Source organism: Dermochelys coriacea, chromosome 24 (genome assembly GCF_009764565.3).
Source record: "Dermochelys coriacea isolate rDerCor1 chromosome 24, rDerCor1.pri.v4, whole genome shotgun sequence".
Classification (NCBI taxonomy): domain Eukaryota; kingdom Metazoa; phylum Chordata; order Testudines; family Dermochelyidae; genus Dermochelys; species Dermochelys coriacea.
Window position 1 is genome coordinate 12,034,038 of NC_050091.1, and position 27,355 is coordinate 12,061,392.

A 27,355-nucleotide genomic window follows, 5' to 3' on the forward strand; every position below is an offset into this window, starting at 1 on the left:
GAGCACGTGGTGCCGGCTGCTGGGGGCTGGGGAGACGGCGTGGGCGGTCAGACACGGGACACCAATGCTGCCCCGTGGGGAGCCCGGCTCCCAGCATGTACCACGGCAACCCCAGGGCTCTGACCCCCCCCCACGGGGAGCCCAGCTCCCAGCATGCACCACGGTACCCGTTTTAACCCCCACCCACGGGGAGCCCGGCTCCCAGCATGCACCACGGTGCCCCCCCAGGGCTCTGACCTCCCGCCACAGGGAGCACGGCTTCCAGCATGCACCACGGTGCCCCCCAGGGCTCTGACCTCCCGCCACAGGGAGCACGGCTCCCAGCATGCACCACGGTGCCCCCCAGGGCTCTGAGCCCCCCCAGGCTTTCATTGATTTCCAGGCCAGAACGTACTACTGTGCTCGTGTCGTCCGACCCGCCAGAGACCTGCCCCAAATCCCCCCCGGGGCAGAGCCCCCACAGGCAGCCAGGCAGAACCCTAACGGCCTCAGAGACAGGGGATCCGTGGTCCAATGGGCCATTCCCCTCCCGATGCCCCGTCTGGCCGGGTCCAGCTCCCCGTCCCGGCCATGGCTGTGTCCGCCTTTCGCTGCCGGAGCCAAGAGCCCCCGACCCCGGGTCCCCCCGACCCGCCCTGGGCCCAGCTGAACCGTGGGAGCTCCTGGTGGTTCTGGCTTTGGACCCTCAAATCGTCCTTGGGGCCTGGCACCAGGCGCGGGGCCCCCAGCCCGAGCCCAGAGGGGAGGGCCCCTGCTCGAGGCCCCCGGTGGCATCGCTGGTGCCCCCCGTGTGTGGTTGGTGCCCCACGGGTCCCCCCACCTTCTATCAGCCACTCGCAGTTCCCGTTCACAGAGTAGTTGCCCGGCCCGTCGCTGACGAACCCCTCGGGGCCCCGCAGCACCTGGCGCTGCCCCTTGCAGTCTCCGGCGCCGGCCCAGCGGGCCCCGCTCAGCGCCAGCGCCAGAGCCAGGGCCAGCAGCGGGCCGGGGCTGCGGGAAGGGGGCGCGGCGCCATCCATCGCCGGGCTCAGCGGGCGTCGGGGGGCTCCATGAGCCAACCTTTGCGGGGCAGATGGGGGTCAGGGGTGCGACAATGCGGTGACCCCCCGGGGACAGCCCCGGGAGCCCCCCCAACCCCCACGGCCCCGGCCCCCGGGTGCCCCCCCAACCCCGGCCCCGGCCCCCCATCCCCCACGGCCCCGGCCCCCCAACCGCCACGGCCCCAACCCCGGCCCCGGCCCCCCATCCCCCACGGCCCCGGCCCCCCAACCGCCACGGCCCCAACCCCGGCCCCCCCAACCGCCACGGCCCCGGCCCCAGCCCCCGGGCGCCCCCCCAACCCCAGCCCCGGCCCCCCAACCGCCACGGCCCCGGCCCCGGCCCCCGGGCGCCACCCCCACCCCGGCCCGGCCCCCCCAACCGCCACGGCCACGGCCCCGGCTCCGGCCCCCCCCAACCCCGGCCCCAGCCCCCCAACCTCCACGGCCCCGGCCCCCGGGTGCCCCCCCAACCCCGGCCCCAACCCCCACGGCCCCGGCCGCCCCCCCAACCCCGGCCCCAGCCCCCACGGCCCCGGCCGCCCCCCCAACCCCGGCCCCAGCCCCCACGGCCCCGGCCCCCGGGCGCCCCCCCAACCCCAGCCCCCCAACCCCCCCGGCCCCGGGCGCCCCCCCAACCCCAGCTCCGACCCCCCAACCCCCTCGGCCCCGGCCCCGGCCCCGGCCCCGGTCCCCGGGCGCCCCCCCAGCCCCAGACCCCACGGCCCCGGCCCCGGGCGCCCCCAAAGCCGCGCGGGGACCCTGCAGCGATAGGGGGCCCGGAGGCGGGACACTTATGGGGTCTGGGCGGGCCCGGGCGGGCAGGAGGCCCATAGGGGCCGGGGGGTCTATAGGGCCCGGTCTCTCACCCGCTCGCTCTGCCCGTGGCGGACTCCGAGCCGGGAGCAGCGAGACGCGAGGCCAGAGCGGTGCGCGGAACCATAGAGCGGGCGGGGCTGCGCGGCGGGAGGGGCCCGGCCCGGCCGCTCTGGGCTCCCGTCTCGCTGGTTCCGCCCCGAGCTGGTGCGGCAGGGCGCTCCGCCGGAGGAGAAACAGGCCCCGCCCCCATCAGCCCCGCCCCTTCCCCCCGCTCAGTCATACACACGTCACCGATAATTCCCGGTCGGTCACAGCCCCGGTCCCCCCACGGGACGTTAACTCTGAAGCCTACTGACAGCCGCGGGCTGTTACCTCTGGGCCACCCTGCGGACAGCCCGCCCCCGACCTACAACCGGCCCCTACTCCCCGCCCACCTACAACTGGCCCCTGCTCCCCCTCGACCTACAACCAGCCCCTGCTCCTCCCCACCCTTCCCAGCCCCAGCCCCAGCTCCACACACACTCCAGGCCTCCATCTCCCAAACACACCGGGCCCCTGCCCCCGTGCCCCACACACTCTGGGCCCCTGTCCCCCCACACACACACCCTGGACCCTGCACCCCACACACTCCGGGCCCCTGCCCCCGCCCTACCCCACACACACTCTGGGCCCCCACCCTACACACACTCTGGGCCCCTGCCCCCACCCCACACACACCCTGGGCCCCCACCCTACACACACTCCACAGTCCAATAGAAACACAAGAATCCTCTTTATTTTGGCAAAAACAACTCCAGAAATTTCGGCGCCAGAATCTGTGGCACAGAAGTGGGGGTGGGGGAAGGGCTGGGGGGGCAATGTCCTTGGGGGGCACAGGGAACTTGGGGAGGGGGTTGACTGGGGTGGGAGGACAGGTAGCCTGGGTATGGGAGGGAATGGTAACAAGAGCACTGCCCCCCCACACACTCGATAGGCGCCAGGGGAGGGGTGGGTGGGGGTTGGGTCCCCAGCCGATGCTCACGGTGGGGGGGAGAGAGGGCTCCCAGCCCTGTTGTGGGGATCAACCCCCATGTTCATTCAGTCCCAGCCCCCCCACACTGTGGGGGGAAGGGGAGCTGGGACACTCCCATGGGAGGCCACTCACCCCCCACTCCAGCCCCATCAGCGCGCTGGGGGCAGCCGTGCTGGGGGGGCCCCGTGGGGTCACTGAGGCAGGAGGCTGGGGGCCATGAGGGAGGCATGAAGGAGCTACCCAGGAGGAAGGGGTTACATGGATGGGGGGGGGGCCTGTAGCGGTCCGGCCCCCTCAGTCTGCAGCGGCTGGGGCAGACTACGGGGGATGGGCCCCTAGACGGGCCGTGCACCCCCCGTGTGCATGCTGAAGTACTCGGTGTAGCCGCTGGGGGGGTGCAGCTGGGGGGCCTGTAGCTGGTATGGGGGGGGCTGGCTCTCACCCCCCAGGGGGGGTTTCAGCAGCACATGGGGCCTGCTGAGCTCTGACGTCATCCGCTCCGTCGGCGTCTCCTCCACCTGCTCACGTGCCTGCGGGCAGAGCCGAGGGGTCAGTGCCGGGGGCGCAAGCCTGAGTATACAGGGACCCCTCCCTTGGCGCTGGGACGCGGTCCCTCTGGGGCAGGGCAGGGGCTGGTTACTGGGGACCCCTCGGCCAGCACTGGGACAGAGCCCCTCTGGGGCGGGGCAGGTTACCGGGGACTCCTCTGGGGCGGGGCAGGGGGCTGGTCACTGGAGACCCCTCTGGGGCGGGGCAGGGGCTGGTGATACAGGGACCCCTCGGCCAGCACTGGGACAGAGCCCCTCTGGGGCAGGGCAGGTTACCGGGGACCCCTCTGGGGCAGGGCAGGTTACCGGGGACTCCTCTGGGGCGGGGCAGGGGCTGGTTACTGGGGACCCCTCGGCCAGCACTGGGACAGAGCCCCTCTGGGGCGGGGCAGGTTACCGGGGACCCCTTTGGGGAGGGGCAGGGGGCTGGTCACTGGGGACCCCTCTGGGGCAGGGCAGGGGCTGGTTATACAGGGACCCCTCGGCCAGCACTGGGACGGAACCCCTCTGGGGCGGGGCAGGTTAACGGGGACCTCTCTGGGGCGGGGCAGGGGGCTGGCTATACAGGGGGTGTGACAAACTGTGAATGTTCTTAATTTTTTCTCTGAATACTTTGTGCGTGCCTCAGTTTCCCCATGTATTGCTTATGTATCGGGGAGGGGGAGATACAGGTGTGTGACCCTGCGGAGATCCCTGGAGGGCAGGTGTAAATACCTGGGGCACAGAATGGTGGACACCCTGTAACCTAGCAACCGACCCCCCCCATCAGGTGTTGGGAACAAAGAGACCAGGTGACCTTTTGCCTGCGGAAAGGGACAAAGGAGGAGGGGGGGCTACAGAGGGTGGGAAGCTGGGCTGGGGGAAACTGGTCAGTCTCCTGGCTTGGGGTGGGGGGGCTGGAGCCCAGGGCTCTGGATTCCTGCCCCAGCCCCTGCCCCCCGGCTGGACTTTGCTGCAGGTCCCTGGTCAGAAGCTCTGTTCTACGCAGGGTTCCCCCCAACTAATAACCCGGGGCGACCAGGGGGCTGAACGCTCCCCGTGGTCGGACCCAGGAGGCCCCAAAGCCGACAGGCTCTTGGCCCTGGTGACAGTGGCCCTGAGGGGAGACGCTGCCCCAGAGTCCTGCATGAGCCTCATTCGGAGCCGTTCCAGAGCCCCGAGCCTGCGACCCCGTGATGGGGGCGCCCCTCACCCAGCGCCGGGATGTGGCCCCTCTAGGGCAGGGCAGAGACCGGTTATCCAGGGACCCCCAGGGCAGGGTGCCAGGTGGACAGGGACAGGGGCTGTTTGCACAGGACCCCTGGTTTGGGGCAGGTTATCTGGAGACCTCCAGGGCGGGGCCAGTTATCCAGGGAACCCCAGGGCGGGGCAGCGGGCCGGGTAGACAGGGATGCCCAGGGTAGGGGGCCGGGTAAACAGGGACAGGGACAGGGGCTGTTTGCACACGACCGCTGGTTTGGGGCAGGTTATCCAGAGAACCCCCAAGGTGGGACCGGTTATCCAGGGACCCCTGGGGCAGGGGGCCGGGTAGACGAGGGAGAGGGACAAGCAGGGCAGGGGCTGTTTGCCCAGCCCCATCTCTCACGTTGGTGGCACCCCCCACCGGGCCCTGGGGGATGGAGAAGAGCTCGGTGAAGTTGGGGACGGAGTCGCTGATGAAGGTCACGTTGCCGTAGACGTGGTGGGGGAACTTGGTGCCGGGCGCCCCCTCCTCCACGATGCCGATCTGTGAGGTGCGCACATGGTACGGGAAGTTCTTGTTGGCAGCCGAGGGGCGTGTCATGATCTGTGGGGGGAGGAGGAATGTGATGAAGTGGGACTGTTCTTAATATTTCCTCTGAATATTGTAGCGGTGCCTCAGTTTCCCCTAGGCAGTTCTTACGTCTCTAGGTGGTGGGATAAGGGGGTGTAATTGTTGCAGAGCAAAGGGCCAGGGTACATAAAGGGCCACTCCGTCTCCTGGCCAGTGATGGCCTGGGCCTTCCCCCCGCAAGGTGAGAGCTAAAGGGTTGGAGAACAAAGGAATCAGGTGCCCTCCTGGCCCAGGAAAGGACAAAGCTGAGAGCGGGGGGGGGGGTCTGGAGTGGGAGGCAGTTTGGGCTGGCTGGGGACGTGGAGTGAAGTGCAGACGGGGTTGTCTGGCTCACTGCCCCCCAAAATGGACCCAGCTGTGGGGTCCTGTTCTCTGCACCTACAAGCTCTGTTTTAGACCATGTTCCTGTCGTCTAATAAACCTCCGTTTTACTGGCTGGCTGAGAGTCACGTCTGACTGCGAAGTTGGGGGGCAGGACCCTCTGGCCCCCCCAGGATCCCACCTGGGCGGACTCGCTGTGGGAAGCACACGGAGGGGCAGAGGATGCTGGATGCTCCGAGTCAGACCCAGGAAGGGGGGAGCCGGGTGAGCTTTTTTGCCCTGCAGACAGGCTGCTCCCAGAGAGGAGACTTCACCAGAGTCCAGACTGGTTTTGTAGGGAGCAGTTCCCGAGTATTGCCCGGTGACTCCGTGACAAGAGGTCAGCGCTGGGGAGCACGGCAGAGCCCCTGGGAACCCCCGCCCTCCGCCAGTCAGGAGCCCGGAGCATGCTGGGGGCAGGGGGGCTCACCAGGGAAAGACACTTACCTGTTACCTGACCGGTGTTCTGCGAGATGCATCGCTCACGTCCACTCCGTGTTAGGGGTGCGCTCCCCGCTGGCACTGGTGCCGGACATTTTTCTCTCCGCGGTGTCTGTCGGGGACCAGCTCTGGCACCCTCTGGAGCAGCGCCCGCATGGCGTGGTATAAGGGGCCCCGCCGGCTCCCTCCACTCTCGGTTCCTTCTTGCCGGGAACTCTGACAGCGGGGCAGGAGGGCGGGTTGTGGAATGGACGTGAGCAGCATCGCGAAGGACGCCAGGCACGGAACAGGTAACTTTCCCCCGTGCTCGCTCATGTCCATTCTGGGTTAGCTGACTCCCAAGCAGTGCCGCCACGGTGGGTAGAGCTCATGGACGTGTGGATTACAACACACCTCTGCCGCGCCCAGCATCGGCCCTGGCCTGCTGGGTGACGGCGTAATGCACCGGGAACATGTGAACCGAGGACCACGACGCGACCCTGCCAACGTCCTGGATGGGGATGTGCGCCAAGGAGACCCCCAAGGACGCTTTCGCTCTGGTTGAGTGGCCTTTCACTGACGGCGGCAGCTGGACCCGGGCCTGCCCATAACGGGTACGGATGCAGGAGGTGATCCAGTTGGAGATCCTCTGCGAGGACGCCAGGAGCCCCTTCCTCCCGCCTGCTGTCGCCATGAAGAGCTGGGTCGGCCTGCGGAAGGGCTTGGTACATGCCAGGGCATGATGGGCGTCCAGGGCATCCAGGTGCCTCTCCTCAGCATGCAAGCACGGCTGGGACAGAACACCAGCAGGAAGACGTCCTGGCTGGTGTGGCGAGAGGACACCTCCTTTGGCAGGAGGCCGGGGGGGTCACAGTTGCTCCGTGTCCTTGCAGAACAGCGTATACAGCGGCTCCGAGGTCCTGGTTTCAGCTCTGGCCCTTGTCTCCTGATGTCACTGCCACAGGGAAGGCGACGTCTCACAACAGCTGAAGCCCCTAGGCTGGGAGGCCTGTGAGCTGGCGAGGGCCAGAGCGAGGTCCCATTGAGAGACCAGGTTCCGAACCGCTGGGAAGAGCTTCTGTAGGCCCCGTAGGAGCCTGACCGACCTCTCTTGGGAGAACACCGATTTCCCCGGACGCGTGGGTGAAAGGCCGAGATGGCCACTAGACCAACCTTGATGGAAGACAGGGCTAGGCCCTGGTTCTTTGGGTGGAGCAGGCAGCCTAGGATGGGTGCGTGGGGGAGAACTTTGTGCACTCTGCCGGGCAAGTCTCTCGAGGGGAAGGCTTTCTAGTCTCCTGGGGGACCTGCCCCTCCCTAGAGAAGGTCCGTTCCTCTGGGTTCAGCCACGCAGCGTCCACGCCGCAAGGCGGACGGAGGCGAGGTTTGGGTGCAGGAAACAGCCGTGATCCTGCGACAGGAGGTCTGGGCAGCTGGGCGGTGACCGGGGGCAGCTACTGCCAGATCCGTCAGCGCGCCGAAGCAGCATGGGCACGGCCATGCTGGGGCGACCATGACGACCTGTGCTCTGTCCCTCTTGATCTTTGACAGGACCCTGCTGAACGGGACGGGCGGGAATGTGGACACCAGGTTCCCCAACCACGACAGGAGAAAGGCGTCCGAGAGGAAAGCTTTGCCAAGGCCCTGCAGGGAGCAGAGCTGATGACACTTCCTGTTCCCTCCGGTGGCGAACAAGTCCCCTCGGGGAGCTCCCCACCTGTGGACGAGTGTCCGGGCGACCTCCTGATGGAGCGACCACTCGTGCTGAGAGAGGGACCTGCTGAGGCATGTCCCTCACGCCAGGGAGCTGCGAGGCCTCCAGGTGGGTCGGATGCACTGCGTGGCAGAGCTGACAAGTGGGCTCCCCTTTGCCTGTGGATGTAGAACATGGTGGCCGTGTTGTCCGTCAGCACCCGCAGCACTTTGCCCGTCAGGGGCGGCAGGCAGACCCCGCAGGCCAATCGGGCTGCCCAGAGCTCCCTGACATCTATGTGTAACACCAGCTCCTCTGGGGACCATGTCCCTTGGGTCCGCGGCGTGCCGAGGCCTCCCCCAGCCGAGGTCGGTGGCATCGGAAATCAGGGAGACTGAGGGGCGTGGAACGGTGCTCTGAGTAAGACCACACTCAGGTCGCTCCACTAGCACAGAGAGGTAAGTGCCCGTGGTGGGATCGTGATGAGCTTGTCCAGGTGATCTCTGGATGGGGAACAGACAGTTGTGAGTCACGGCTGGATGGGCCACAGCCTGAGCCACGCGTGGCCAGCAATGTAAGTGCATGCTGCCGTGTGGCCTGGTAGCCGCCAGCAGACCCGGGCTGTGGGGAGGGGGAACGGGGAGAGCCCGGTGATTAGATCCACCATCATCCGGACCCTGGCGGGTGGCAGGAAGGCTCTGGCACAGGTGAACGCTGTCCTCTGTGCCAGAACTAATGTTCATTTTTTCTCGTTTATCACCAGGCCAGGGTGTGGCACATGGCTTGCGGTGCTCCCACATCACACTGGCCCTGCAACCCAGAGGGGCCATTGACCAGCTGGTTGTCGAGATACGGATAAATGTGAATACCCTGACGTCTGTGGTAAGCCACCACCGCCAACAAAACCCCCTCAGTGCCGTCGTCAACCCAAACGGGAGCATCGCACACTGGTAGTGAGCAGAGCGTATCATGAAACATAGAAAGCGTCTGTGCCCATGAAATGTTGCTATGTGGAAATACGCGTCCTTCAAGTCGAGGGTGGCGAACCAGTCCCCGGGTCCAGGGTGGGGATGATGGGGGCCAGGGAGACCAAGTGCAACTTGAACCTCTTGAGATACCTGCTGGGGTCTCGCAGGTTCAGGATAGGTCTGAGCCCCCCTTGGCCGCTGGAATCAGAAAGGAACAGGAGTAAAACCCGTGGCCCCTGTGGGGTAGAGGAGCTCCCACCTGCAGAAGGCCCTGCACCTCCTGCCGAAGCAGGCTCCCGTGAGAGGGGTCCCTGAAGAGGGAGGATGGTAGGGACAGAAATAAATAACCCTGAGCCACAGAACTGAGGACTCACTGGTGCGCAGCCCGAGAGGCCCAGGCCGGGAGGGAAGGGGGCAGGCGGCTGGAGAAGCGATGGGAAGCAGGACCCAGGGCACTGACGGGAAGGTCGCCCTCAGGCGCACCCTCCAAACGCTGCTTTGAAACCCGCTGGGAGCGGGTGGAACAGGACTGCGCCGAGGTTGAGGGCTGCTGGCTCTGACGGAGCTTGTCGCCTTTGCTCATTTGACGGACAGGCTCTGACCTGGGCTGGCTGCCGAAGCCCTGTGGCTGCTGTGGCTTAAACCGCTCCCTGGCTGGGCCTGGGATAGAGGCCGAGGGTCCACAAGGTAGCCAGGGAGCTCTTTGAGCTCTGTAGTGCAGTATCTGTGTGCTTCGCGGACAGGGCTTGTCCGTCGAATGGGATGTCCCGCATTGACAGCTGCACCCCTGGGAGGGGCCAGAGGGCTGCAACCAGCCGCTCCCCTCACTACTTGGTCCCACCCGTGCTTTGCCCTCGTTCAGGATTGCCTGGAACTCGCTCCTGGGATTCTCCGGCAGCGAGTCGGAGACCTCGGCCAGAGTCTGCCAGATGCTGAAATCATGGCAGCCAAGCAGGGCCTGATGATTATTCGTCCTCGAGCCTCCAGCTGAGGGTGGCCAAACTTTCCTCCCGAATCAATCGAGCCTCTTTGCGTCCTTATTTTTGGGAGCTGCTGCTGGTTGGCCCTGCCTGTCCCACTCATTGATTCCGACACCACCGAAGAGCTCGGGACAGGCAGCGTATACACATATTCTCATCCCTTTGCGAGCACATTCTTGCGCTCTACCCGCTTAGAAATGGGGGCAAGCAGGAGGGGATTTGTCAAAACGATTCTATGATTTGGCTCCCCCTTCATGCACCGGCAGTGCCACCCCCGCCGGGTTGCCGAGCTGAGCATGTCGAAAAGGGGGCCTGAGGGCTCCTCCAGCTCCTTGGCCCCCAGGCCCCAGTTTGCAGCAATCCCCTTTAAAAGGCCCTGGCGTGGCCCCGTAGGACCGTGGGCCCAGTAATGGCCTTATCTGGTGAGGAGGAGGGAGCAGGTGCGGGTGGTTCTGTCACCCCTGAGACCTGCTCAACAGGACCCTCCATCAAGATCAGGCCGACCAGATGGGTCTTTTGCACAGTTGCATCCATGTCCAAAGGCAGGCGAGGGGCCGGGACCAACGGGTTCCCGTGTCCCTGCGATGGCTGCAGAAACCCCCTGGGATTCCACGGATGCCAGGGGTGGGACATTGGCCCTGGGGTCACAGTACAAGTGGCGGTGCCATGGAGGGGTTGGTACTTCCAACGACCAACCCTGTCCTGCTGGTAGCGACTCCTGGCCCTCTGCAAACCTGACGAGGAAGGGCCACGTTGGGGGGGACCAGATGGTGCCGAGGCCAACGATTCACCACGGTCCCTTCAGTGCCAGCGCCGGAGCTCCGACTGGGACCTGCATGAGGGCACCAACCAAGGTTCCCAGGACTGCCAGTTTCTTTCACAGGACCAGTGCCAAACACTCGGGGAACAGCTACGGTGTTCCTGGTGCCAGGGTTTTGGGGATGGGCGCACCGCAGTGGGCCTGCGCCATTCCACCAGTGCCCTGCGCCTGGAGCCAGATGAGCGGTGCCCTGAGTCCGGGGCCCGACGCTGGGATTTCGCCAGGCTGGCTGTCCCGTTTCCGAGGCGTGGTGGCTCTGGGCAGGCGAGCGTTGGTGGAGGCTCCCGGAGGCAAGTAGCAATGCCACACTGAGGGGGACCGTTGCAAGGGTCCCAAGGCAGGCTTACCCCTGGACCAGGGTGCTGCTGGCATAATGTCCTGCGCCACCTGCAGGCATTCTGGGGTCGACGGCACCACCAGGCACCGGACTCCCAAGCTGCTGTCTGGGGTAGCAGCTGCGTCCTAGGGTGGGCCCCAACTCCCGCAGGGAGGTGACGAGCTGCCCCTTGCGGGTCTTTGCCCCTCTCCTTCCCTTCACAGGACGTGGGAGATGGATCCCGCCCGGCCTTCGCTTTGCAGCTGGTGCCAGGGAGGGGGATGGACGCCAGTCTGAAGACGGAGCCGGCGGAGCACTCCGCACCAAGGCCATGGTGCTCGGCGCGGAGTCCGAGCGGGGTGGTCCCGGTGCCGGTGTCACTGCCAACTCCATAAGGAGCGCTCGGAGACAAATGTCCCGTTCTCTCTTTGTCCGAGGCTTGACACTTTTACAAATTCGGCACTTGTCACTGCTGTGGGCGACCCCCAAGCACCTTAAGCAGCTGTTGTGGGGGTCGCTCACCGGCATCGGTTTCTTGCAACTGTCACAGGGGTTGAAGCCCGACTGGGACTAACAACTAAGTAGCTCACACACGAAGGGAAACTATCTAACAACTTGAATAACTGCACAGGAGAGAAGTTCACACCAAACCGATCTGGACAAGGAGCTTTGCCGAAGCAGGGAACGTTCCAGCACCGGCACTGGCGGCAAGAAGGAACCGAGGGTGGGGAGCTGGCGGGGCCCCTTACACCATGCTGTGCGGGTGCCACTCCAGACGACGCCAGAGCCGGGAAAACTCCCAGCACCGGGGCATGTGGCAAGTGCACCCCTAACATGAATGGATCAGAGCAAGCACTCGAAGAAGAACACGGCGTGCGCGTACAGGGGGCAGGGGGTGGCAGCGGTCATGGGGGCTCACCAGGAACATGGCGTGCGTGTACAGGGGGCCTGGGGGCCTGGCGGGGACCACAGGGGGCATGGGGATCTCACCAGGAACATGGCGCATACAGGGGTATGGGAGGTATGGGGGGCTGGCGGGGGGCACAGGGGATGGGGGGCACAGGGGTGTCAGGGGGCACGGGGGGGGCTCACCAGGAACATGGTGTGTGCATATAGGAGGTATGGGGGGCTGGTGGGGAGCACAGGGGGTGGGGGGCACCGGGGTGGCAGGGAGCGCAGGGGGCACGGGGGTCTTACCAGGAACACGGCATGCGCATACAGGTGAATCCCCAGCTGGATCCCGTTGACGATTTTCTCGCGGGCCCAGCGGGGGATGCCGAAGTTGGCGATGAGTGCTGTGACCGGCACCGCGAAGAACCTGCAGGGGGGGCAGGGTGGTGAGTGGACAGAACTCCCCCTCCCCCAGGTCCCCTCACCCCAAAACCTATCCCCTTCCCAGTCCCCCTATGATACTCTGTACCTCGGGGGAACACCCTGCACACCCATGTTCATCTTTATAAAATGACTGTACGGTATCCAATGCAGTGTGTCATGTCGGGGGTCTTCGGCAAAATCCTGATGCCCTGGGCATGGCTGTAACAGGGACGTTAGCGTGATTGCGACAGTCATGTCATAGGGAGGCTGTAGGTTATCATTTCATATATACAGTTACAAGGTTGAAAGTGAACCCTCATGGCGTAAAGCAGGGTCTCAAACACGCGGCCCGTGTTTGGTTTGAAGTGTGTCAGAGACTCCCTGTGTCTGGTGCAGGGTATGGAGGTCCCTGTGGGACTGTGGGGGTCCCTGGAGGAGGGCCAGGTACTCACCAGAGGGTGTAGGCGGCAAAGAAGGGGACATAGAAGGGCTGTTTCTCAGGGCACTGCTTGAGGGTGGTGAGCACGGCGTAGCAGAACCAGACGTAGGCCAGGAACTGCAGTGCGATCAGCCCGTAGCCGGCCGGCGACTCATACGTGTACAGCACCTGCGCTGGGTCAAAGAACTGCCCCCCCACCTGGGTCAGCACCCCCAGGGCCCAGCATGGGAGTGGGGCTCCGCCCTGCGCCCCCAATCTCCGGGGCCAAGCTCTTGGGTGGGGCTAACAGGACACATTCAGGGGGCATGGCCCCATCCCATCCTGGGCTGAAGCCCAAGCTGGGGGCTACAGGGAGATGGGCCTGAGGAGGGGGAAATCCTGGGGGATGGGGGGGTGCCAGGGAGAGGGGGACAGGCTCGGGGGAGGGTCCCTGGGTTGGGGAAAAGTCCTGGAGGGGGTCCAGGGGAGGGGTCAGGGGGGGTCCCTGGGGTGAGGGGCGTCCCTGCAGGAGGTCTCACCTCGGCCTCGTAGATGAAGAGGACCACATGGGTGATGGTGTAGAGCGTCATGTACACCGACAGCTTGATGGAGCCCGTGTGGCTGATCCGGCCCCTGTGGGGGGAACCATGAGCTGGGACCCCCACCCCTTACTGCCCCCACCCCTCCCTGCCCCCCACCGACCCCCCTTCACTGCCCCCACATCTCCTTGCCCCCCACCAGTCCCCCTTCACTGCCCCCACTCCTCCATGCCCCCCACCGGTCCACTCTCACTGCCCCCACCCCATTACTGCTCCCCACTTCTACCTCCCTCACACCCCCAAGCCCTGCGCGGAGCTGGGCCTGGTTGTACCTGGTGACGGTGAACCCCTTCCCCAGCAGGATTAGCATCAGCAGGAAGACGAGGAAGCTGACAGAGAAGAGCAGCTTGGCTGGGGAGAGAGGGGGGGTGAGCTGGGCACCGGGCATGAGCCCACCACATCCCCCCAACCGCACTCAGTCTCCATCCCTGGCCAGATGGGACCCCGCGACCCACAGCACAGGCTAGGGACCGGGATGGAGCCCCGTTACCCTGGGAAAGGGCTCCTTGAGGGGAAACCCAGGCCCAATCCCCCGACTAACCATGGGGCGCATCCGACCTTTTGCTGCTGGAGCTCCGGGTGCCAGGCCAGCACCAGGCGCGGGGGCCACAGGGGGCCCAGCTCCGGGCATGGGGGGGCCAACCTCTGGGCGCAGGGATCGCAGAGCCCACCAGCGGGCACAGATCTAGCCGCATGGCTCCCAGCCCAAACCCAGAGGGGAGGCCCCCTCCCTGCCCTGCTCCAGGCCCCGATGGTATAGCCTGGGACAGCGCCACCCCTCTGCCATTGCCGGGGGGTCGTGTGCGGCTGGTGCCTCCCAATGGCCCCCCAATCTCTCCCATTGCAGCTCCCCCGACACAGCCAAGTCCTCCCTTCCCGGGGCCACGTCCAGTCTGGCTGCAGGACCCGCCCGGCACCCACCCAGGATCTTGAGACTGCCGCTCCCGACACCGTCGCAGGCATATTGACCCCAGTAAATGCAGAAGAAGACTAGACTCAGCACTGGGGGGGGAGAGACAGTGAGTGAGGATCCCCCCTCCCAACCCAGCATCAACCCCCAGCCTGCGGTGCCCCTCACTCCCGACCCGCAGCCCCCTCCTAGCCCAGCCCAGCCCTGCCCCCCCCCGAGCTCTGCCGGTGCCCCTCACTCCCGACCCACAGCCCCTTCCTAGCCCAGCCCTGCCCCCCCCAGCCCTGCCGGTGCCCCTCACTCCCGACCCGCAGCCCCTGCCAGCCCGGCCCTGTCCCCCCAGCTCTGCCGGTGCCCCTCACTCCCGATCCGCAGCCCCCTCCTAGCCCAGCTCTGCCCCCCCAACCCTGCCGGTGCCCCTCACTTCCAACCCGCAGCCCCTGCCAGCCCAGCCCTGTCCCCCCAGCCTTGTTGGTGCCCCTCACTCCCAACCCACAGCCCCCTCCTAGCCCAGCCCTGCCCCCCCCAGCCCTGCCGGTGCCCCTCACTCCCAACCCGCAGCCCCCTCCTAGCCCAGCCCTGCCCCCCCCAGCCCTGCCGGTGCCCCTCACTCCTGACCCGCAGCCCCCTCCTAGCCCAGCCCAGCCCTGCCCCCCGGAGCTCTGCCGGTGCCCCTCACTCCCGACCCGCAGCCCTCCCTGCTAGCCCAGCGCTGCCCCCTCCAGCCCTGCGGTGCCCCTCACTCCCGACCTGCAGCCCCCTACTAGCCCAGCCCTGCCCCTCCCCCAGCTCTGCCGGTGCCCCTCACTCCCAACCCGCAGCCCCCTCCTAGTCCAGCCCTGCCCCCCGAGCCCTGCTGGTGCCCCTCAGTCCCGACCTGTAGCCCCCTGCTCCCCCAACCCCGCCCCCCGAGCTCTGCTGGTGCCCCTCACTCCTGACCGGCAGCCCCAGCTCAGACTCACCCTCCACGCCGGCTGCCGTCATGAACATTTTGTAGGTGGTGTGGAGCAGCTGGCGTCCCTTGAGCAGATCTGAGGCAGGAGAGGGGGGTTTAGCAAGGAACCCTCCCCCCAGATTGTGACTCTCCTTGCAACGTGCCTCCCTTGCCCTCCCCTCTCCCATTTCCACCTGGGGGGTGGTCATCCCAGATCACAACGAGCCACCAGCAGGGAGGAGCCCCCCATTCAGGGCTTGATCTCCCCTCCCCAGCCCCAGTTATAGCCCCCAGCAAAAGATCCCTCACTCCCGCCCCTCAGGACAAAGACATTGTGTGACAAAGTGGGACCGTTCTTAATATTTCCTCTGAATACTGTAGGGGTGCCTCTAGGTGGTGGGATAAAGGGGGTGTAATTGTTGCAGAGCAGAGGGCCAGGGTACATAAATGGCGACACTCTGTCTCCTGGCCACTGAAGGCCTGGACCTTCCCCCTGCAAGGTGAGAGCTAAAGGGTTGGAGAACAAAGGAAGCCGGTGGCCTCCTGGCCCGGGAAAGAGACAAAGCCCAGAGGAGGAGGGGCTGGAGGGGGAGGCACTTTGGGTCTGGCTGGGGACGAGGAGTGAAGTGGAGACGGGGTTGTCCAGCTCACTGCCCCCCAAAATGGACCCAGCTGAGGGGTCCTGTTCTCTGCACCTTCAAGCTCTGTTTTAGACCATGTTCCTGTCGTCTAATAAACCTTCTGTTTTACTGGCTGGCTGAGAGTCCCGTCTGACTGCGGAGTTGGGGGGCAGGACACTCTGGCCCCCCCAGGGCCCCACCTGGGCGGACTCGCTGTGGGAAGCGCACGGAAGGGAAGAGGATGCTGGATGCTCCAGGGTCAGACCCAGGAAGGTGGAAGCCGGGTGAGCTGTGTGTCCTGGTGACAGGCTACTCCCAGAGAGGAGACTCCCCCAGAGTCCTGCCTGGCTTCATGGGGAGCAGCTCCAGAGCATTGTCCGGGGACCCTGCGACACATTGACCCCCCTCCCCACCCTCCTCCCCAAACCAGCCTCCCCCGCACCTCCCGCACTCACAGCCGAAGTAGCAGGAGATGAGGAGGATGACGAGGAAGATGAGGAGGAAGGTGATGTCTGTCTCTAGGATTCCTGGGGGAGAGAGGAGGGGGTGACGGGGTGCGCATACCCCGCCCCAGACAAGAGAGGGTTAACCCCACATGATGGGTGGCATAAGTCCCGCGCCTCAACCATGCTGGGCATGGTATAAAAGGGAGCAGCCCAGGCAGGCAGCTGATTCTGGGCGGACCCCTGGAGGGGAAGGACCCTGGGCAGGGGCTGCAACCGAAGAACCCAGGGTCTACCCTGGGCAGGGGCTGCAACCGAAGAACCCAGGGAACTGGAGACCCTGAGAGCTGGATTGGAGATCGGAGCCTGGAGACCCCGGTGCTCCCAGACGGCAGCCAGTGACCCAGGGAGGGGGCGTGAGCGGTTCCTCCCACCCGAGCAAGGTCTGCGGGTTCCGGTGGGATTCCCGACTGACCTATGGGGCCCGCTCCACCACTGTCTGGGCCCTGGGTCGAGGCCCAGTGGAGTTGGGTGGGCCCGGGCCCCCCTACCCGGGCCGCCACCCCCCTTGTGGTGGCCCCTTCCTTCCTTCCTCCCCCCCGGGTACTGACCATTGGACCACACTGCGGTTACATTGACTCTGGCTGCAAGGCCGCACTGCCCTGAATGCAAGGGCCACCATACGATCTCCGGCCTCTGGGCCGTCCCATTTTCAGCTTATAGACCATCAGTGAGATGGTAACTGCGGTGGTATCACTACCCTTGCATATCCTGCAACAGGGGTTAGTACTGGAAGTGCTGGACCCCCCCTCACTCCCTGGGCAGGAGACATGGAGGGGCAAAGGGAACCAGTCGGGCAGACCTGGGGGGCAGCAAGCTCTGCCCCCCCAGCTCCTCTCCTGCTGACCCCCACCCCCGACTGAGCACCCACCGAACTCATCGGCAGAGAAGTGCCGGGTCCAGAAGGATTTGCCGTTGGTCAGGATCATCTCATACTCCAGCTCCAGCCCATCACCCTGCGGAGAGAGGTCAGAGGTCACAGCTGCGGAGGAGGGACATGGCCGGAGGGCTGTGTGGGGGGACACGGCCAAACTCACCCCGCACTTGCTGAGGGCCACGTACCACCAGCGCTCGCGAACCGAGCGGAAACTCCGGCCGCTGGCACAGCTCAGGTACCGCACGGAGTCCTGGCTCAGCACCTGGGGGCGAGATGGGGAGGACCGGGCCGGGGGGGCAAGAAGGGGGCAGAGAGATGAGGGGAAGGGGGCAGCAGAGCCAGTGGGTGGGTACCCGTGCACCCGTCTACCCCCCCAGGTCCATCAGGCCAGACATCTCCCACAAGCGCTGGCAGCCGCGGGTTCCTCCTCTTGCACCAAGGCAGGGGCCTGAGCTGAGTCTCTCTGGGTCCGGGGTCCAGCCCTATGGCTGAGCTGCTGGGGGACGCTTGGTCGGGGTCCAGCACAGGGCTGAGCTAGACCCAAGTCTGGGATTGGGGAGTTTCTTACCCCCTTGCTCCACTGCATGAACGGGCTGCAGGGGGACCCTGGGGGGTTACGGGGCCTTACCTGGCACCCCAACCAGGCTTATGGCGGGGGGTGCTGCAGAGGATCCTGGGGGGTTACGGGGCCTTACCTGGCACCCCGACCAGGCTTATGGCGGGGGGTGCTGCAGGGGATCCTGGGGGGTTACGGGGCCTTACCTGGCACCCCGACCAGGTTTACGGTGGGGGGGGGCTGCAGGGGGATCCTGGGGGATTATGGGGCCTTACCTGGCACCTCAACCAGGCTTATGGTGGGGGGCTTCAGGGGGAACCTGGGGGGTTATGGGGCCTTACCTGGTACCCCAACCAGGCGTATGGTATGAGGGAGGCTGTGGGGGGATCCTGGGAGGTTATGGGGCCTTATCTGGCACCCCAACCAGGTGTACGGTGTGAGGGGGGCTGTGGGGAATCACGGGAGGTTATGGGGGCCTTACCTGGCACCCCGACCAGGCATACTGCGTGGTGAGGTTAATAACCTGGTTGTTTTCCGGCCGAATCACAGACTCTTTCATCAGGCAGTCCTGGGGGGGGGGGGAGTAGATGCATTAGCACTGGAGACCTCCCAGCTCCCCCAGAAACCCACTGCAGTGAAGAAAGTTGCTAACGAGTGCCTCCTCCTTAATGAACGTGTGTGTGTGGGGGGGAGTGTCATAGACTTCAAGGCCAGAAGGGACCATCTAGTGTAACCGCCTATAGGACGCAACCCTGGAGCCGGTCTCTCAGGGAAACATACCGGCTGGATTGAAAGCCTGCCCCCGATGTGGGTTAATTGCCCTAGGCCTTATTTCCATCCCGGGTAGGTCTAGCTCCCACATACTGCTGATGTTCTCTATCCTACACAGGACATCAAGGTGTAGCTGTGTTAATACCCGAGTGATCCTGCTCCCGCCTCTTAGTATTTATCCCTCCCCAGATTTTTAGCTGTCTGCAGCCGGGAGGATTTTGAGATGTTTTTTTTCCAGGCCACTGATACAAATGTGAACTGGCGCAGGGCCATGAATTGACCCCTGTGGTCAGCACTGGAAACCCACCTGTGTGAAGACGAATCTCTGAAAATGACGTTTTGAGACCATTTTTAACCCAGGTAACGAGTGCTGGGTTCGTTTTATATCATTCTGGTTTTTTAATCCAACTCTTGTGTGGTGCCAAGTCGAATGCCTGACAGGATCTATCATGTCAACACTGTTAACTTTATCCAGCAGACTTGTACATCTCACACAACAGCTGTCAGATTAGCTCGACAGGCTCGATATTCCATGAACCCTTGTGGATTTGCATTAATTATATTACGCTCCTTTTGTTCTTCATTACTCGAGTCCCCTATCAGCTGCCCCATTATCTTGTCCAGGCTCAATGTCAAGCCAGCATGCCTATAATTACGTAGGTCATCCCATTTATCCTTTTAAAATATTGCCACAACATTTGCTTTCTTACAGTCATCTGGAACTTCCCCAGGGCTCCAAGACTGATTGAAAACAAAAATCAACATTAATGGTCCAGCAAATGTCTCAGCCAACTCCTTTAACACTCTTGGTTACAAGTTATCTGGACCTGCTGATGTAAACACGTTTAACTTTAGTAGCTTCTGTTTTACATCATAAGAACATAACAGCTGCCACACTGGCTCAGGCCATGGTCCATCTAGCTCAGTATCCTGTTTCTGACAGTGGCCTGTACGAGTTTCAGGGGGATTGAACAGAACAGGGCAATTATCGAGGGATCCACCCTTCTTCCACTCCCAGGTCCTGGCAGCCAGAGGCTTAGGGACACCTAGAGCATGGGGTTGGATCCCTGAACATCTTGGCTAATAGCAACTGATGGACCAACCGTCCATGAACTTATCTAATTCTTTTTTGAACCCAGTTACACTTTAGGCCTTTACAACATCCCATAGCAATGAGTTCCACAGGTTAATTGTGCACTCAATGAAAAAGTACTTCCTCTTGTGTGTATTAAACCTGCTGCCTATTTCTTTCATTGGGTGACCCCTGGTTTTTGTATTGCATGACTTCCCTATTTATTTTCTCCACGCCATTCATGATTTTATAGACCTCTGTCACATCCCCCCTTTGTCCTCCCTTTTCAAAGATGAATAGCCCTAATCTTTTTAATCTCTCTTCATGAGGAAGCCGTTCCATCCCCTCTATCATCTTTCTTGCCCTTTTCTGAACCTTTCCCAGTTCCACTGCTTCCGGTTTTGAGATTGGGCGCTCAGATCTGTAAGCAGTATTCCAGGCGTGAGCATACCATGGATTAGTACAGTGGCATTATGATATTTTATCTTATTTTCTATCTTTTTCCTAATAGTTCCCAACATTGTTTGCTTTTTTGACAGCTGCTGCACAGAGAGTGGATGTTTTCAGAGAACTATCCATGATGACTCCAAGATCCTTCTTGAGTGGTAACAGCTAATTTAGACCCCATCATTGTATATGTATGGGGGGGATTATGTTTGCCAATGTGCATTACTTTGCATTTATCAACATTGAATTTCATCTGCTATTTTGTTGCCCAGTCACCCAGTTTTGTGAGATCATTTTGTAGCTCTTCGCAGTCTGCCTGGGTCTTAACTATCTTGAGTAGTTTTGTATCATCTGCAGATTTTGCTGCCTCACTGTTTACCCCTTTTCCCAGATCATTTATGAATATATTGAATAGGACTGGTCCCAGTACAGACCCCTGGGGGACCCTGCTATTTACCTTGTTCCATTGTGAAAACTGACCATTGCTTCCTCCCCTTTGTCTCTTATTTTTTAACCAGTTACCAATCCATGAGAGGACCTTCCCTCTTATCCCACGACTGCTTAGTTTGCTTAAGAGCCTTTGTTGAGGGACCTTGTCAAAGGCTTTCTGAAAGTCCATGTACACTATAGCTACTGGATCCCCCTTGTCCACATGCTTGTTGACACCCTCAGAGAATTCTAGTAGATTGGTGAGGCGTGATTTCCCTTCACAAAAGTCATGTTGACTCTTCCCCAACAAATTATGTTCATCTATGTGTCTGACAATTCTCTTCTTTACTATAGTTTCTACCAGTTTGCCTGGTACTGAAGTCGGACTTACTGGTCTGTAATGGCCAGGATCACCACTGGAGCTTTTTAAAAAAAAAATCAGTGCAACATTAATTATCTGCCAGTCATCTGGTCCAGAGGCTGATTTAAGCGATATTTTACATGCCACAGTTAGTAGACCTGCAATTTCACATCTGACTTCCTTCAGAATTCTTGGGTGATACCATCTGGTCCTGGCTGTTCATAGATGTTCGGCTGCGCGTGTGTGTTCTCCCCATGTGCTGCCCCAGCTCTGTGCAGACAGCCGGCATAGCAGACCTCGAGCGACCCGCCCAATGACCACAGGATCCAAACAAAGGCGCCAAGCCAGGTTTATTGTCGACAAAGCACCGTAATAGCCCCTGGCAGACTCTGCGTGGAGACTACGACACGTCGGCCCGTGATAAGGGACGCAGCTCAGTCAGTGGTGGGTTTTTCCATGCTCCCCTTGGCTGGACAAAGACACCCCCTCTGAGATACATCTTTATACCCTGATACAAACAAGTTACGTACGGCCCCTGACATAGTTAGTTACAAGCCCCTGATCTGGCTAGTTATCACCCATCTGCTTGTACGTGTTGATTTGATCAAAACATCTCTATTCATCACCCTTCATCCTGACCTGAGCTTTAGGAGGGGTCAATGTGTTCCTTGGGGAATGGTTTTGTACCATCCTTGATAATAGGGTGTTCTGGTACCACTCTTCTGGAGTTTGCTCACAGCCTGACTTTTGCTCACTTTGCTTTATATCAGTAACACTTGCCCACTACTTTAGCTCAGGCCTCTGGTACAAGGGCTTATATGTCAGGTTCTCTTCCTACTACACTGGTGACTTATTGCTGTTTAGTTTATCAATTTGTTCCAAAACCTCCTCTACTGACACCTGAGTCTAGGCAGTTCCTCAGTTCCTGTCACCTGAAAGGAATGGCTCAGGTGTGGGAATCTCCCTCACATCCTCTGCAGTGAAGACCGATGCAAAGAATTCAGTGAGTTTCTCTGCAACAGCCTTGTCTTCCTTGAGTACTGCTTGGGCACCTCAATAGGCCAGCCACCCCATGGCCTGTTTGCAACCTCCTGCTTCTGATGCACTTAACAAAAATATACTGTTAGTATTTGCGTCTTTTGCAAGTTGCTTCTCAAATTCCTTCCTGGCCAGCCTCATTAGCCTGGTACATTTTACTTGCCAGTGCGTGCGCTGCTTCCTATCTCCTCATGTTTACAGGGGCGACTTTTTGCCTCTAACGGTCTCCACCACTCTGCGGTCTCCATGGGGCCATTCTCTTGGGCCTCCTCCAGTCTTTTCTGCTTTCCGGGAGACTTGTCGCCAGAGCCTCTATGCCGGTGTCTTTCAGTAGCCTCCCTGCTGCTCTCTGGCATTTCCCCGGTGGCTGCTCTTCCACATCTGTCGGTGTTGTGTCGTTCCTCTTTTTAAAGTTAAACGCTGCTGGGAGGTTTCTTTGGTGTTTTCTCACCACCGTATGAGGATGCTAAATTTATTTACATGATGGTCACGGTTACTGAGCAGCCCTCTTGGACCCGATCCTACACTCCACTTAGGAGTGAATCGGGAATTGCCTCTCGTCTTGTGGTTCCAGCCTCGCTGCTCCAGGAATCAGCGATTTGGGGTGTCGAGACACATTCTCAGTAAATGTCACGTCGGCACATGTGACACAGTCAATAGGAGGACACTAGTGGAACAATCACCACATGATAAGACTATGGTGTCCCTGGCCTCTGTTTGCCAGGAGCTGGGAATGGGCGACAGGGGATGGATCACTTGATGATTCCCTGTTCTGTTCATTCCCTCTGGGGCACTTGGCACTGGCCACTGTCAGAAGACAGGACACTGGGCTAGATGGACCTCTGATCTGACAGAGTATGGCCACTCTTATGTTTTTCCCACAATATAGAAAAGCAATATTTATTGAACACTTCGACCTTTTCTGTATTATTACAGCTAATTGTACCATTTCCATTTAGTAATGGACTAACACCAATGTCAGGGTTCTTTTTGTTCCTAATATATTTCAACTCCTTATTTTCCTCAACTCTGCTGGCCATAGATTTCTCCTTGTCTCTCAGCTTCCCTTATCAATTTTCTACAATTCCTAACGTCTGATTTATATTAATTATCCCCATACGTCTATTTGTTACATATTATTTTTAATAGTTGCCCTCACTTCCCCTCGAAACCAGGTACGTTTTCTAACTAGCTCAGCCTTCCCCCTCCATTGTGGGACTGTGTGTTTTTGTGATTCCCAATTATCAGTCACATTTTTCTGATTAAATTCTTACAATTGATTTGGATCATAATAGGTTTCAGCTTTGTGAAAGTGGCCCTACTAACACAACCAGTGTAGATATTACTGGTCTGCTGGCACATTATAAAAGGGATCAAGTCACTTGTGCTTAAGCTACCATTACATTTTTAGTTCTGTGCTCTCTGTCACACCAGGATCTAATATGGAATTCCCCCATGTGGGCTGCAGCACTTTTTAAGTTCGGAAATTGTCGTCTGTGATGTTTAGTGAATCCAAGGTGTTTAGTACCATGGTGAAGGTGTTTAGTACCAAGGTGTTTAGAACACTCAAGGTGCCGGTACCATGAGCTCTCCAGCCTGTAGATCAGTGTGTAATGAGCCAGTCATTAGTGTCTGCTACAGACCACGAATCACACTAGGGAAGAAGACAACTAATACCCCCTCTTGGGCTGTGTCTGTTGGGACATCGACCCATAACCATTCCAGATCCATGTCTTCCAAGTTAGCAGTGACTTGGAAACAGGTGATGCTGGTTTTGTGTTGTGCCACCACCTGTCCTTTCACCCACCCAAACCTTCCTACTTAGGTTATAACCACCAATGTGAACATTCCAGTCTTGTCAATCACCCAACCAGGTCTCAGTAACACCAACTAAATCAAATTTATGCTCATCAATCAGCAATTCCCATTCTTCTTGCTTGTTATCCAGGCTCCCAGCACCAGTGTCCAGGCAATTAAAGAATTTCTTCTCTTCCTGTCCTTTGGTTCCCTAACTCTGTTCCCAACAGCTTGCTTTGTGGCTGAGTTCTCAGATCTTCCCACTTTTCACCCTGCCCTCTTGCTGTTCATTTATCCTCCTCCTGACTACACTGGCCAGCCTGGCCCCGAGGAGTTCGGCCCCCCTTCTGCTGAGGCGGAGGCCAAACAGATTACGCAGCCCCTTTCCACATAGAAAGTGGACAAAGGCGCCACAAACCAAAACCCTCCACCCTGCACCATGATTCGCATCCACAATCTTCTGTCTCCCTCTGCTTGTGGGACAGGAACGATCTCCAAGAAGATGATTTGGACCATCATCCCCTACCTGCGAGATTCCCTGCCACGCAGTGTCTCTAGTGCCGGCACAACCCGTCGCAAGTGAAGCCTGCCCAACCTCAGAGTGAGGTCTCCTGGCTCCGGGAAGGCTCCGCCCTGGTGCCCACCTGTCCCTTGCAGAACGTTCTTTCCATGGTCTGAGCACAGAAGCCCCAACAAGGACCATCTGCCTGTTGGAGAACCCTTCGTGGGCAAGTCTGACTCTCTGACAGGTTGGGCTGAGCTGCCATCCACAGGTATCTCCTGTGCAGCCGGGGGCGGGTCTCGAGAGGCATCTTCTGCAGATTCCATGCTGAGGACCTGGCGTCAATTTGAAACTTCTAGCTGCGTGGAATTCTTTCTGGTCCTGTTCTCTCTGGGGCCCACAGCCTGCCCCCACCCCTCGCTCATCTGCCTGCCATGGCTACAACCCGCCAGGCCTCTCTGACTTCCTCTCTCTCTAACTCCTTGGTGGCCAGCTCCCTTCTTCCTTCAGTCTGAGCTACTGGGGTTTCCTGAACCTGGCTGTCTGGGAACTCCTCAGCCTCTGAGTCTCAGCCGCGTCTCTGCCCACCCCTCAGTGCTCCAGCACATCAGGGGCTCCCTGTGGGCTTCATGCAGGGAAGAGAACATGGCTGGTCCATTGCGTGGCCATCTCGATCACAGGTAGGGCTGATCCTGTCTCCCACGCTCCCATTAGAGGCCTCTGTTCACGGCTCTCGAGTTCGCCTAGCAAGTGACCAAATCTTCCAGCTTCACTCAGCTGCGCCCCTTCACTGCTAGGAGATTTCGAACAGTGGGGCTGATCAAAGCGCCAGTGGCTCGCAGCCTTTAGCAAGGCACCTGCTCACTCTGGGCCCACATACCCAGACCAACAGCCAGGGAATCGAACAACCCCCAGCCAGACCGAACGCACCTGCCCTGAGTCCCACTCCCCGAAGCACTCTGCACCTCCGCCCTTTGTTCCTGGCTGTATGGGTGTTACAGGTGTGCATTCAAACACCTCCTGTCTGCTGGAGCCCAGCACTCAATCAGTGGCCCGGCTGCTTCATTAATTACCAACCACCCAGGTCACTGATACAAATGTGAACTAGTGCAGGGCCGAGAGCCAACCCTTGTGCCCGCCGTGGGGTGAGGACTCCCCAGGCACGATCACAGGCTGAGACCATCTGAGAGCCAGCTTTCAGTCCATGCAATGTGCGCCTGTCACTGGTGCACAGGGCCAGGGCTACAGCCCAGCTTTGGAACAGGCTCTGAGAGGAGCCCGTCAGAGGGCCAGGCCCCGTAGGGGTCGCCTGCTTCATTGCCTCTGATGGAACCTCTGGGCCATCAGCCCCCCAGCTCCGCCCTGTGAGCTCCAGGCAGGGAGTGTCAGGGAGTCCCAGGGAGACAGACCCCCAAGGGCAACTTTTACCATCTTTGGGAGCAGCGCATCCTCTGCCAGGGGCTGAAGGGACTCCCAGCCAGCAGGGGCCCACAGCCAGGTTCATTAGCTGCCTGGAGCCCTGGCAGGATGTGCTTTGTTAGCAGAGAGCAGTGACCGTTCCAGCAGAACTGGTCCGGTCAACCAGAGCCAAAAACTCTGTCGCTCACTCTGATCTCCGGCAGCCAGTGCCTAGCTCCCACTTCCCCACCCCCCCTCCTGCCCCCATGCATTTGTCCCCGAGCTGGGGGACAAGGCTCAGCACCCTGCAGAGAGCCGGGAAGTCCATCTCTCTCCAGGTCCCTGGTTGCCAGGTGTCCATGTGCAGACAAGTGGATTTGCTGTTGTCTTCTCACTGCTCTCCTGATATGGGGATTAAGGCCTAGACAGCAGGGCGACACCCACACCTGTATGTTAGCCTGCCCGAGAACACAGACCTTCCTCCCTTCCCCCCATCCCAGGGACCAATGCTGCACAGGGGGGAAAGGAGGCACTCAGAGGCTTCATACCAATATTACAAAATATTCCCACTTAGTCCCAGTGCCACATTCGTTTGACATCTCTCTAGTTTTCACGCCTTGCAGAAGGCTGGAAGGTCTCCCTAGACACCCACCAAAAAAAACAGCCCAGGCACACCCTGTCCTCTGACCTTGTTCCCCTGCTTGTAGACGGCCGGCCATTGTGATGGGTCATCAAAATACAGCAGGATATTCTCACAGCACTTGGCCTGCAGAGGGGAACCAGAGAGAAGCAGCTGGTAAATAGGGGAGTCAGGCTCAGCAGGGACCCAGGCATCCGGATGACTGGACCGGCACTCACCTCGGGGTAGCGGAACCGGAAATCCAGGCGTCCATAGTCAGAGAGGAAGCAGAATCGGGTGAGGAACACCCAGTCCTGGGAAGACAGGGAGAGGCCTGGTATGGGGGGGTGGCAGGGAAGGGCCAGTGCATACCCCCTATGAGCAAAGGGGGAAGGTCTCACTCAAGGTCATAGAACCCAGAAGTCCTGGCTTCTAGCCCCTTCCTCCCCTCTCTACTCCTTTGGACCCCACTCTCCTCCCAGAGCTGGGGCCAGAACCGAGGAATCCGGGCTCCCAGCCCCCCCTGCTCTAACCACTAGATCCCATTCCCCTCCCAGAGCCTGGTAGAACCCTGGAGTCCGAGCTGCCTCCCCCACCCAATCTCTGTCACCCGACACCCAGTACAGGATCATGTCACCAAGGTGCACCATGAAGACCAGGCCTTCCCCCCCACAGGCCATCCTAGGCCACAGGACCATTGGGGGCAGGCAGCCTCGGGGTGCGGGGGATTGGGATAAGGGGTACAGGGAGTGACCGGGGTAGGGGCTCCTAGGGGATGGGGGTCTTAGGGGATGGGGACTCAGGGACCGATGGGGGTGGGGGTCAGGGAGTGATGGGCTGGGGGAGTCCCAGGGTGGGGGCCATGGGGGGATTGGTTTTGACCCAGCTACACTGCCCCCCCAACCCCTTCTCGTTCTCATGCTCCAGGTTTCCACGGCAACCACGCCGCAGGCTGAAGAAGGCAGAGAAAATACGAATAATCCGGGAATTGGGGGTGGAGATCCCATCCACCCCACTGCCCCCCCACACGCAGCCCCCGCACTGCCTTGCACCCCATAGTACCCCTCCACCTCACCCCTATAGCCTCAACCCCCCGCCTCAGCCCCACTGCCTTGCACCCCATAGTACCCCACCACCTCCCCCCTATAGCCTCCTCAACCCCCTCCTCAGCCCCCTGCCTTGCACCCCATAGTACCCCACCACCTCACCCTCTATAGCCTCCTCAACCCCCCTGCCTTGCACCCCATAGTACCCCACCACCTCACCCCCTATAGCCTCCTCAACCCCCCCTGCCTCAGCCCCCTGCCTTGCACCCCATACCCACCACCTCACCCCCTATAGCCTCTTCACCCCCCTGCCTTGCACCCCATAATACCCCACCTCACCCTCTATAGCCTCCTCAAC

The 27,355-nt window shown here is 60.8% G+C and overlaps 2 protein-coding genes across 5 annotated transcripts in view; both read right to left on the minus strand.

Moving 5' to 3' along the window:
* The window catches only part of LOC122457425, a 3,382-nt gene extending 1,246 nt beyond the window's left edge, over positions 1-2,136 (minus strand). The window contains exons 1-3 of the mRNA XM_043502282.1: positions 1,907-2,136; positions 821-1,059; positions 7-26 (exon numbers count right to left, since the gene is read on the minus strand). Coding sequence (XP_043358217.1) covers positions 7-26; positions 821-1,059; positions 1,907-2,136 — 489 coding nt within the window. The remainder of the gene's footprint in view (positions 1-6; positions 27-820; positions 1,060-1,906) is intronic.
* A 473-nt stretch (positions 2,137-2,609) lies between these two features.
* The window catches only part of TMEM145 (transmembrane protein 145), a 29,416-nt gene continuing 4,670 nt past the window's right edge, over positions 2,610-27,355 (minus strand). For all 4 annotated transcript variants that reach the window (XM_038383172.2, XM_038383171.2, XM_038383169.2 and 1 more), the window contains exons 2-15: positions 26,191-26,265; positions 26,021-26,098; positions 17,999-18,085; positions 17,122-17,223; positions 16,956-17,040; positions 16,037-16,108; positions 14,990-15,058; positions 14,039-14,119; positions 13,390-13,468; positions 13,058-13,151; positions 12,553-12,725; positions 11,984-12,104; positions 5,002-5,202; positions 2,610-3,398 (exon numbers count right to left, since the gene is read on the minus strand). In XM_038383172.2, coding sequence (XP_038239100.1) covers positions 3,204-3,398; positions 5,002-5,202; positions 11,984-12,104; positions 12,553-12,725; positions 13,058-13,151; positions 13,390-13,468; positions 14,039-14,119; positions 14,990-15,058; positions 16,037-16,108; positions 16,956-17,040; positions 17,122-17,223; positions 17,999-18,076 — 1,350 coding nt within the window. In that variant the 5' untranslated portion in view covers positions 18,077-18,085; positions 26,021-26,098; positions 26,191-26,265 and the 3' untranslated portion in view covers positions 2,610-3,203. The remainder of the gene's footprint in view (positions 3,399-5,001; positions 5,203-11,983; positions 12,105-12,552; positions 12,726-13,057; positions 13,152-13,389; positions 13,469-14,038; positions 14,120-14,989; positions 15,059-16,036; positions 16,109-16,955; positions 17,041-17,121; positions 17,224-17,998; positions 18,086-26,020; positions 26,099-26,190; positions 26,266-27,355) is intronic.